Source organism: Gymnodraco acuticeps, unplaced genomic scaffold (genome assembly GCF_902827175.1).
Source record: "Gymnodraco acuticeps unplaced genomic scaffold, fGymAcu1.1, whole genome shotgun sequence".
Taxonomy (NCBI): Eukaryota; Metazoa; Chordata; class Actinopteri; order Perciformes; family Bathydraconidae; genus Gymnodraco; species Gymnodraco acuticeps.
The window spans coordinates 198,919-211,365 of NW_022992250.1; the positions used below are offsets into that span (position 1 = coordinate 198,919).

The following is a 12,447-nucleotide window of genomic DNA, read 5'->3' on the forward strand; positions in this document are numbered from 1 at the left end:
AATTAATAAAAAGCGCGGTAAAGTCACAAACAGGATATTTTCTGACAGAAAAGCAGCTGCCTCTGGCTCCCCGCTAGCAGAGAAAAGAGGCCGAACCGCTCAGGTGCTGCTGTTATATAGCTTCTGCAGGCTCCTCCCTGCGGGCCGGCCCTCCACATCTTAATGTCCGTCGTTACGTTTAAACAGAGGATTCAGGCATTGTACATTCAATATATACTTAAACACGCCTCTTCTCCTCATATTGTCTTTCATCACTTTTCCTTTAACACATTCTAAACGTTGTAGTTAATATTCTAAAAAATACAGAAAATACTTCACGGCTGGTTTGGTTTCTGGTCATTCCGGATGTTGTCACATCTTACCCACGTCTGTAAACAATAACTTTATTCAAATAACCTATACCTTCATTTAATATTCAGCAATAATAATACGTCTGTAGTTGCAGTGTTAAAATCAGTAGGTTTCGGTGTGCATCACTCCATGTCATTTCGCTACTAAATTAACCTCTATAAGAAATGGTAAACTAGCCACATGCTAACCGGAGATGAAGGATTTTCAGAATAAAAGCTTAACTGGTTGTGCACAATAATTTTCTGGTTTTTCAGTATACAACAGCATTTAAACTGAAGGTACATTTAAGGTACATTATGCCATCAAAACATTGATTTTAATTTCTAACAATACTATATTAAGAAGTCAATACAAATGACTAAATAAACTCACTGGCCCTCGTAAGTTTATTGTTGACCACAAAATGCATAATTTAGAACTAGTTACTACTACTATCTCTAAACCAAAACCATAATCAGTGGAAATAAAACGTCTGGTTTGGTTATTGTTTAAACTCTGCTTGGCAATGATGAACTCCCCTGTCAAGGATTCTTTTCGTAACATTATATTTTATAATATTACTCAAATGTTCTTATTACTTGAGTTTGATAGAATACATCCAAATTAAACTAACTTATATATTTGAAATTATTTTCTAGCACAACACATTTAGAAACCCTACGATGTAGAACCTTTTACTTATTTCAACCATTTATCCATTAAGGTTATGCATTATTGTTTATAAAAGGAATTGTGTTTATACAATGGGAAAAAGTTCACATAGTTTCAGAAACTTTGGTTATTATGTCTATGCCACGACGTGTGATATGGTGAAATATGCAAGGCTGCAATAGCACGTTGTTAAAGCAAACCCAGATTAGTGTGTAACTGTGTAACTGCAGCTCAGGTCACACTGCCATAAAAAGCCTGAACTCAGCTTAATTGCTCATATGTAGAAAGTGTGTGCAGTAGAGCACACTCTCTTGCGTCTATCAGTATTCAATCAGTGTCTGCTTACCTTTTTCCTTTTTTAAATGCCAATGACTAATGAGGTAATGGACAGTTCGGAAATTAGAGATTATGACACAATCACGTCTTTTCTTGGATCTTGGGGACCCTTTCAGCTAAGGATTTTCTTAGCAATGGCCTTCAGCATCCTGCCGAATGGATTTATTGGCGCCTATATTGTATTTGTAGGTGATACCCCTCCACACAAGTGCTTTATTCCTGATAATTACAGTATCAGCGAGGTGTGGAGAAATGAGACGATCCCTTTGGAAATGGTTGATGGCATCTCAAAGAGCAGCTCTTGCTCAAGACTTAACCTGGACATTGTCAGAAACTACTCTCAGAATAATATCATCCCAAATGTGGATGTAAATGTGAGTGAAATTCCTCTGGAGAAGTGTCTGGATGGGTGGACATACAGCAAAGAAATCTACCAGTCAACCATTGTCACAGAGGTGAGTGATAATAAGTCATCAATTATTTTCCCTTTGAGCATGTTTTCGTGATTTCCACAGAGAAATGGTCGTATCATTTGTTATGTCTGATAGGGAATTATTAATATGGCCATTTAGTTTATGTTCTAATCGTTTTAGCTTTTTGCTCTCCTCTGAATTCTCTTTCCAAACACAGGCAAACGGCCTTGGGAGAGCTGTTTCTACTAGTGTGATAAGGAAGGCCCTTTCTTTGTAATTGGCATTTAACCACAGCTGTGGCCTAGACATGACCATAAAATAATCCCTTCTTCAGACAATAACAGGGAAGTCATGAAGTATAATATTGATTATATTTTTAGAAGTGGTTAAGTGTAAGTGACATGGGAGAACGTCAGAGTTGGTTTTGGCAGAGGCTGTGTCAATATGGTGTCTCAGAAAGTGTTTTTGTCAAGTCTACACCCGTAACTTTCAATTAATCTTCAGTGTCTGACATCAATTTAAATCTCTGAAGTGTAATTTTTGTGTTCCGGTTTCATCAAAGTGTCTAGTTTTCAGGAAGCTAAAAGTTGCTAGAATCAACAAAAGAAGAAAAATTATTATAATTTAAGTTTACAACAATGTGATTACTACGACTGCTGCTTATAATGATGTAAACACAAAAGTGACCTGTTGTGTGTTGTTGCGGCCAATATTACTCATAACATTTATATGTGTTTGATATTTTGCATCAGCTACTTCTTCTACTAGGCTTTGAATATTACTACTGTTATATGATATACATTTGGTTATTGTACAGCTTTATAACTGTGATTAAACTGTGTCTTAGAATGTCACGCATATGAATTAGAGGTGATTCATTTTCACACAGCTATGCCCTAAAGAAAACATTTTGTGTTTGCAGTGGGACTTGGTGTGTGACAATAAGTACAAACTTCCACTGTCTACCTCGATCAATTACATCGGTGTGCTAGTGGGAGCATTTATCTCAGGCCAGTTGTCTGACAGGTTGGTACTTCATAGTCTGAATACTTTAACAATCAATTATAATATTAGAATTGCAGTTACTAACTCACTAAACTGTATTTCATTCACAGGTATGGAAGGAGGCCAGCCCTCTTTCTCATGATGATTCTTCAGACAGTGGCGATCACTGCACAGATATTCTCTCCAAACTGGGAGATCTTCTGCTTCATTTTCTTCTTTGTTGGTGCTGGCGGGTTCTCCAACTATACCATTGCATTTGTGCTAGGTATGTTTTCAAGTCAGGATTTGGAACATGTTATATTTGATACTGCTTGACAAGTTTGTAGATGTCATGTTGACCTCTCTAACCTGGTAGGTAAAACAAGTTTGTGATTCAAAACGTATTGGGGCCTAAGATAAAAACTGTGGTGTATTCAAGTGTGTAATGCAAGCTTTCAAAACACAGATCAATGTAGTGATTCAATTACTTGGCTATTGATCTCACATAAAGTCCCCCAACAGAACAGACTGGCAAAATCACTCAGAAACTCCAGTCTCAGGTTTTTATTGATACGCTCTCATTTATTTTGGTACAGGAACTGAAATACTAAGCCCAAAGTCCAGAGTGATCTTCTGCTCCATGGGTGTGTTTATGAGCTCAGCCATGGGTTACCTGGCAATGCCAGCTGTAGCCTACTTCCTCCGTGATTGGCGGATGCTGCTGATTCCCATGGCTGCATCTGGACTGATCTACGTCCCAATATGGTGGTAAGAATTAGGGAGGGACATTTAACATCAGGTCTGCATCCAACACTTTCAGAATGTGTAGTGTCTGTAGCACACTGATCTTCAACTGTGGCTCTGAATTAAATACAAGTCTAAGAGCTTTTTGCCAGTCTGTGGTTGAAACTATCTTTTCTGCACTTTGCGGATCAGCCACGAAATGTAACTGCATTTACCTCATACATCTTATTTGCTCTCATATGTGTTACTTCGGGTTAACAGACACGATAAGCTAGTGTAAGCGTTCGTCAACAAAGCATATAAACAGGAGCATATCTCCTGCAAACTGTTCAGATGTTCATAGATAGCAGTAACAACACTGTGTCCCATTCAAAACATTGAAAACGTTGGTAGAGAACAGGGTCAATTTATCATTGTATTTATCAATAAATAAGTTTGTATATGTAGCCAAAAAAGTGCTGTTAAACAGTATAAACTCATGGCAATCCCTAGTAAGTAATTTCTATGTATTGTATTAAAGCTTGCTCTCTCATACAGAAAACGTACGTTGCTTGCATGGTTAGAACACATTTATATTGAAAGGAATTTGTAAGTAGAAACTTTAAGAAAGAAGCATGTTCCTGAGATACAATGGTGATCGACCAGATGTGTATTTGCTAAACCAACTAGTTATTCATCACTAAGGCTTTCTTTTCTCTAATAGCTAATATAATGGCTATCTCCATATGCTTTAATCTTATAGGTAAACATTGTCAAAATGTTTTGCATTTAGTCCAAATGGTATATTAAGAACTATGTACATGTGCTGATATTGTTGTTTCCCTGTTCTGCAGGTTAGTCCCAGAGTCTCCTCGCTGGCTGCTGTCTCGGGGCAGAGTGGAGGAGGCGGAGGCCATACTGATAGGAGCCGCTAAGAGCAACAATGTGGAGCCTCCAAAGGCCATTTTCACACAAGCTGAGGTAAGCTGCTAGTTTATTTTTAACAAGTTATACAAATAAACCATTCCTGACTCAGAATGTTAGTAAAAGTAAAAAGAGTTTACTTATTGTGTTTTTTACATCTTCCTGTTGTAAGATAAGATAAGAAGTACTGTATTGATCCCAAGTTGGGAAATGTTTGTGTTGCAACAGCATACAAATACATGGCATTGTACAATAACAATTTAAAGAAATAAACATTCCAAAATGTCATCTCAATAGCAATAAAATAGGATTAAAAAGTAGAATATATACATAATATAAATATAAAGCAGGATATTATATATATATATATATATGTATATATATACATATATATGTATATATATATATATATATATGTATATATATACATATATATGTATATATATATGCATATATATACATATATATATATGTATATATATATATGCATATATATACATATATATGTGTATATATATACATATATAAGTAAGGAATGGAATATTAAATATTACATTGGATATAAATGTAAAATGTACAGTGTGATTTTAAGTCCATGTAAGGTAATTGTAGTCAAGTATCAACTCAATATACTATTCTGTTTTGTGAATTCTGTACTTTTTACTCAACTACATTTGACTGATTCTAACATCCAAGTTTTTTATTTTAAAAACTGCCAGTGACAAATGTGTGTTACATGAGTGGCAGGGCTATTTTCACAGTTTAGGATTTGATGTTTTTAATTGTTGCAAATGTATTTTCTTCTTTTTCCAAGATTGACGATACAATGTCTAGGAAAGACAAGAAATACAACTTTTCAGTTATTGTGAGCAGCTGCAATATGTTCTCCATTACAGTGCTGTGCTCAATGCTGTGGTATGTCTACAATCTTCTCTTTAACTCAAAAATCACTCTACAAAACAATGTAAATATTACAGATCCATCCCAAATGTGTGTCTCCCATCCTATGTGTACTCAATTTGTTGTCTTGAATGTCTCTGCAGGATTGTTGTCACCATTGGCTACTACGGTTTAGTCCTCAACACTTCAAACCTGAACGGCGACCCTTTTTTAAACTGCTTCCTGTCTGGCTTAGTACAATTGCCGGCTTACATAATAGCCTTGTTACTGCTCCAATACTGCTCCAGGCACTTGTGCCAATCTTCTACACTCTTCTTCGGAGGCGTGATGATCCTCTGTGTTCACATCATCCCAACAGGTAATACTTTGCTTTCTATAGATGAATAAAACTGTTCTGTCACACTTAATGGACGGAATGCTAAATCTTTGCAGCATAACATGAACAACAACATGTACATAGTTCTGGTTGACAACAGTTGTGATTTTAAACATATATAAAATAAAAATACAATCTTCTATTACAATGTGTATTTATATAAACGTCTGTTAAGTCATTTTGGCCAATTGAGATAAAATAATGATCAACCCTTGCATTTAAAGTGTTATAAATTAGGTTTGTGAGGCGACATTCCAAGGACGAATCACAAGCAGCGTACACTAAGATCCAAATAGATCCAAATTGTACAGCTTAGACTGTTAGGAATTACATTAGTTTTGCTGGTGATAAAAGTATTGGACAATAGTAAAACAATTAAAATATACAATTTTCACAAGTCAGAAGGAAAAACAAGGCTAATTGAATGGGCTTTAGATGTGTTGGATGTATCGTATATTTCATATGCCTCTTCTTCTTATTGCCTTATAGATTCAGAGATTGTGCCTGTGTTGTTGGAGATTTTGGGCAGATTTGGCATGACATCTGCATTTTGTGTGGTGTACACGTTCTCATCGGAGCTCTTCCCCACCGTCATCAGAAGCACAGCGATGGGCTGCTGTTCCATGACTGCTCGCATTGGAAGCATCATCTCCCCTTTTATCATTTACCTGGGTAAGTAATACGTTTTATATTTTGAGCATTTAGCAAGTGTGAGGGCATTTCTTTCTAATCAATTCAGTTTATTATTATTTTCTTATTTCTGTAGTGTAGAGCTGCAGCTGTTGTACAGTTGAAGAGTTGATTTGTCCAGCCACTAAGAATTAATCGATATTCAAACAATTGATTCTGCCTTGTTGAAGCAAAAAGCCAAATATTTGATGGTTCTTCTCAAATGTAAAAAATGTTATGACATATAGAAAGCGTAAGTTGAACATCTGAAGCTTAAGGTATACGGTAGGCCTATACTTACTTTTTTAATTAAAAGTAAAGAAAAGTCAAATGTGTTTTTCTCTAAGGATTTAATCAGACAGAATAAGCAAACCAACCAAGACATTTTTGTAGCCTATGATGCACTGTGAATCACTATTGTTCACTTTTTTAACATTTCATTAAAAAAAAAAAGGTTTAAAAATCGACATCTTTAATTGAAGCCCTACTGCATTAAGAACGCCCTTGGTCTCTTGTCTTTACTTCAAGCTTTAGTTTGCTGAAAATGTGCTGAAACAAGTTTCTTTCTTTTTATTCTCTCAAAAATAATTGTTCAGAAAGCATAGAACCGTTGTTATTTTTTTCATCTCAATTACACAGTCGTACAAGTAATTCTATTTGTTTAATGAGTAATTCCTTGCCTTTATTGTGGTATTTTCTGCTTTTTTAAAGGACAATACAACAAGTCATTACCATACATATTGATGGGTGGGTTTGCCCTTTGTGGGGCCCTCTTGTGTTTCCTGCTGCCAGAAACTTTTGGAAAGCCTTTACCAGAAACCATGGCACAAATGCAGCTGATATGCGGGTGAGCTTACACTACAGCAAGTTGCACTACTCACATACTGCATGTCTACTCGTCACAGTGTTTCTTTATACACGTCTCTACTACAGATGTAGTTCCAAGTCCTCTTGATCACATTAAGATTCTGTATCATCATAGTTAAGGGGAAACTCTTTACCACTCTCACTGATTAATAATAATAATAATAATAGATTTATTTTGTTAGCGCTTTTACAGGTGCCCAAAGACGCTTTACAGATATAGTGAAAAGAAAAGAACAACAAATAAATATATATATATAGTTAAAGTCAAATTTAAAATCAAGCAATACAAAAACAATCACACATTAAAAGCCAGATTGAAGAGGTGAGTTTTTGTAAGTTTTTTGAAGGTGGTGAGGTCAGTGCAGTTGGCTTCTGATGAGCGGAGGCAGTGTGGTGGTGCAGCAGGTCTGTGAGGTAGGGGGGGCCTGGTTGTTGAGGGCTTTGTGAGCAATGAGGAGGACTTTGAAGCAGTGGCGTGGGGAAAAAATTAGGGGAAGCCAATAATACGTCATTTATTTTGGGTCGGGGGTGTGGTGGTCAATGTAATAACGTAACCAGATGAGTGATTACAGCACCCGGTATCATTTTACACACATTTGTATCATACAGATGCAGGACTTACACACGCCTGTTATCTAACCGAGAGGTCCGCACGCACTCTCCAGCCGAAACTCTAATAAGCATTCATTCACAAACTAAATCAGGAAACCTTTAACGTTTTATGTCCGATTCGCTCCTTTTTTCCTCGCTGGACACAGCTCTAGTTTGGGCATTGGCCTGTCATCAGATTGTATTTGTTGTTGCTGCTGTAGCGGAAGTTTAGTACAATTATTTTTGATTAAAAACTCCAAATCTCCACCCTCCATAATTGCACTTGCTTCAGTTGCTTGCTACTTTCAAACGGCGGTGAGAGTAGTGCAGTGACGCTATATATCTTCTATCGATTAGATTTATGATTAGAAAATTATAAAAGTATGGTAGACATGTGGATATTATCCGACTGAACAAAACAGTTCATCTAACAGGTTCGTTTTCCACTGACCTTATTTCGAGCTATTTTCCAAAATCCTATGGAGAAATCCCATTGCTTTTTTGTTGAGGGAAACCGAGCGCAGCATACTTCCGGGTTTTAGGACGCGTCACTGCAACACTCAGTTGATGCGATTTGATTGGATTGTGAGGCAAGGGAAGCCAGCCGCCTCTGGCTTCCCTTGGCATGGCCCTGACTAATCACAGGTTGGCAGGGGCATGACGTGAGCCTCATCTGATTGGTCAATCCCTCCATTTTTTTTCACCAAGGGAAGCCAATTTGGGCTGGCCTCCTCTCGCAACAGAGAGTGCAATCTACTGTTTCACCATAACATCTAGAGGGGCGCTGTTTCACTATTTGTAAAATACTCAATGAGAATGGGGGAGAGACGGGTCGGCAGCAACACACAACAAAGAATTTCCGAAACTAAACTAAGTGTTTTTATTTATTTATTAAAATTATAACTACAATCCGAAAAAACAGGGGAAGCGCCACTGCTTTGAAATCGATTATTTGTCGGACGGGGAGCCAGTGGAGGTACTGGAGGATGGGAGTGATGTGGTCTCGGGAGCAGGTGTGGGTGAGGAGGCAGCAGAGTTCTGGATATGTTGGAGTTTATTGATCAGGTTGGATGATATGCCGTAGAGCAACTGGTGGGTCGCGACCCAAAAGTGGGTCGCGGACCCTTTTCGAGTGGGTCGCAGATGTGTGTGTTCCAAGATGGCAGCACGTTGATTTGTTTCTGTCTCTGTTAGTGTTTGTCTCATTCTCGTTCTTCTTGTGCATACTGACATTTTATAATTTTTATTTAGATTTTTAGACCCGTTTTTAAATTGGTCTGCTGCACTTTTAAAAACGTTTTAAAAGCTTAAGTGTTTGGGCTGTTTTGTGCCGGTGCCTCGCTGTGACTGGATTGTTTGCTCTCTGTCTGAGCTGTTGCTCTTTCGGACTCTGGATTGCTGTCTGTCCTGCCGTGCTGTCGGGGGCTGATTGACCTGAGCTGTTGATCGACCTGAGCTGCGGATCCTGAATTGGGTGTGTTAAGGCACAATGTTGCCTAAAGCTACCCTTGTGTTCGCTTTTTTCCTGGGATTAATTGTCAGCCCGCATGTTGGCAAAACTGACGGATTGCCTCTCAGCTTCCTTTACAGACTTAAATGTTGTTTTTCAACTTCACCCGTAAAAGGTTGGTCTCTGACTTATTCCTGTCCCAGCTGGACTACGGTGATACCATTTATAGATTTGCCTGTCCCACTGTTTTGGCCAAACTTGGCCCACTCTACCATGCTGCACTGCGTTATATATCAAATGCACCCTATAGGACTCATCATTGCCAACTGTATAGCCTAACTGGATGGTCCTCACTTACTATGCGTAGGATGCAGCATTGGTTTTTATTAATGTATAAAGCCATTTTAGGTAAGCTTCCACTGTACATATGTGCCAGATTTGCTCCAGTTTGTGACTCTTACAACCTCAGATCCAGTGCCTGGATACGGTTCCAGGTACCTGCTGTGCGGACTGAGGCTTGGAAAAGGAGTCTTTTTTATTATGGTCCTTGGTCTTGGAATGACCTTCAATCATGCCTCAAACTGACGGCACTTGTCTCAATAGCATGTTTTAAATTGAAGTTGTCTGAATTCCTTACCACGAGCTGCTCTTAGTAATAAGTAGTGCACCTTTCTTACTGTCCTAATGTGCACAATGTAGTGACTGCTTTTTCGTCTTTTGTTTTCTTAGTTATGTTCTCTGTATTTTATATGTTTGTGTTATGTGTAACGTTGCTGCCTTCTTGGCCAGGTCAGCATTGCAAATGAGATTATATCTCAATGCTTTTATCTGGTTAAATAAAGGTTAAATAAAAAGACAAAAAATTGAAACACAACAATTATTAAAGAAAAATTATTTTGGGGAAAATGTCACATTTTTATTTTGAAAGCCCGATTTCTAACGCTGTGCATGCAGTAGGCGTTGGACTGGAAGTACCGGAGACTTGAAACGGTTTTGAAAACTTCTGTCACGTAGTGATCATCTTCTCAATAAAACATCTTTGCTGATGTTTTTTCGAGTCTGCTGGCCAATCAGAATCAAGATTGTTGCCGGAAGTCAACTATTCTTTATACATCCATGGATACAACTTCAGATACAAATGAACACATAATGAAATATGGCCCCCGGTTTGATGATTGACAGCTCACAGAACAATGGGGGCTATCTACCCTACCCACAATTTAAAGTCATTCACACAGACAAGTTCAGCTGTCAGAACAAAGTGAAAAACAAACAATGGCATAACATATTATTATGTCGAGTAGTAATAGATGTATTTATTTTCTTCTCAGAGTGTACCAGAATGCGTAGTTTATATGTTAGTATTTAAAAAAATCTCCTGGTGGAGAATCCCCCCAGACCCCCCTTCTGGGGTTGGGTTTTCAGCATGTCTGCCTTTTTATGTTATACAGTTCAGCTTTGATTCCATCATCTCATTAAACCTTCTTTAAAAGCATACTTTAGTTCTGTGAAGGGATATAAGGGATATATGCACTGTACTTCACTTTAATTAATATTGTATGCTGAAAAGCGTATATTACAGCACGATTTTTTGTTGAATAGATTTGAGTGGTTCAAATTTCGGGTCGCGATTTATTGACAAAGGAAAAAGTGGGTCCCGAGGCCTGACCAGTTGAGAACCACTGCCCTAGAGGATGCTATTGCAGTAGTCGAGTCGTGATGTGATGAATGCATGAATCAGGGTTTCAGCAGCAGAGGAGGAGAGTGATGGGCGGAGACAGGTAATGTTTTTGAGGTGGAAAAAGGCAGTCCTGATGATGTGATTGATGTGGTGATTGAATTTCAGCTGACTGTCGAAGATGACTCCGAGGTTGCGGTTGTGAGGGGGGGGGGGTAGAGTGTTGCTGTCAATGGTGAAGTTGACATTCTGGATGGTTTTGGTACGGGATGGGGGGCCGATGATGATGTCTGATTTGGCACTGTTCAGTTGGAGATTGTTTGTTTGGATCCATGCTTTTAGAGAGACAGTTGGTGAGAGTGGAGTGTGTTGTGGGGGTGATGGTTTTTGTTGAGATATAAAGTTGGATGTCATCGGCGTAGCAGTGAAATTGAAGGTTGTGGCGACGAATGATTTTGCCAAGAGGGAGCATGTAGAGGATGAAGAGGAGGGGGCCAAGCACCGAACCCTGGGGGACGCCTTGGGACAGAGGAGCAGTGGAGAAGGTGCAGTTATTGATGTTGATACACTGATGTCTGTCGGTGAGGTAGGATGTCAGCCAGGAGAGTGCAGTGTCGGTGATGTTGAGTGATGATTCGAGGAGTTCAGGTTGCCGGAGTCAGAGGAGAGGAGGAGGTCGTTTGTTATTTTGAGAAGAGCTGTTTCGGTGCTGGAGCTGAGGGGGGATTTTAGTTGTGAGGCAATGACACGTTCAAGTTTTTTTTTGATTGCTTTTATCTTCAATGAAGAGCAAATAGACGTCAAAATTGGTTACTATATTGCTGTTATTTATATTTGTATGTTACAGTATATGATGCATGTTGCACGTTTGAAAGCTTTGTTCTCTTTCACATGCAGCACAAGACTGTTTGTAGTGTCAGGAGAAATGTAAAGTCCAACATGATCTTTAATAGCACTGCTGTTAAACTGTTGCTAAATCTTCTGTTTATGTTTAAACAGGGGAAGACGGAAGAAAGCAAAGGAAGATGAAAATGGAGAGAGCGCGACTGATTATCAGAATAAAGAATCCAGGTTATAGTTGTGATTTGTATTTTTCTTTATACTCACATGATTGCTCAATAAGATGTTGTTTTAAATAAAGTTACTCTTATCATTTATTGTGTGTGATTCTGTTTGATATATTATTGTATGAAATGTCCACCTAACTTATTGTGAAGCACGATGTCAAGCCATTTTTATAAATTTAACATTTTGACACAGGAAATTGAAGACTGCATGGTTATATGTATTATAATTAAGATTGAGGAGCTTCGTTGTGTTTGTGAAAGCATTCTCTTCTTAGCCTTTATAAATGGTTAAGTATCAGATCACTGCATGTGAATCCATCATAACAAGATTCAATGAGACATAAAGATAATGAATGTTTTAGCACAGATGTTGCAGTCATGAAACATGTGTAGTCATCTCATTCATTCAGGTAGATTGATGCCAATTCAATATAATATATTAGTCTTTAATCATATGACATTTCCTC

At 38.1% G+C, this 12,447-nt stretch overlaps 1 protein-coding gene across 1 annotated transcript; it reads left to right on the plus strand.

Moving 5' to 3' along the window:
• Positions 1-1,385: 1,385 nt before the first annotated feature.
• Positions 1,386-12,011, plus strand: LOC117540143 (solute carrier family 22 member 4-like). The gene is made up of 10 exons (XM_034206676.1): positions 1,386-1,793; positions 2,674-2,777; positions 2,867-3,021; positions 3,332-3,503; positions 4,313-4,439; positions 5,197-5,297; positions 5,426-5,640; positions 6,148-6,330; positions 7,039-7,174; positions 11,913-12,011. The coding sequence occupies exons 1-10, from the start codon at positions 1,386-1,388 to the stop codon at positions 11,989-11,991; spliced, it is 1,680 nt and encodes a 559-aa protein (XP_034062567.1). The 3' UTR covers positions 11,992-12,011.
• Positions 12,012-12,447: the final 436 nt, after the last annotated feature.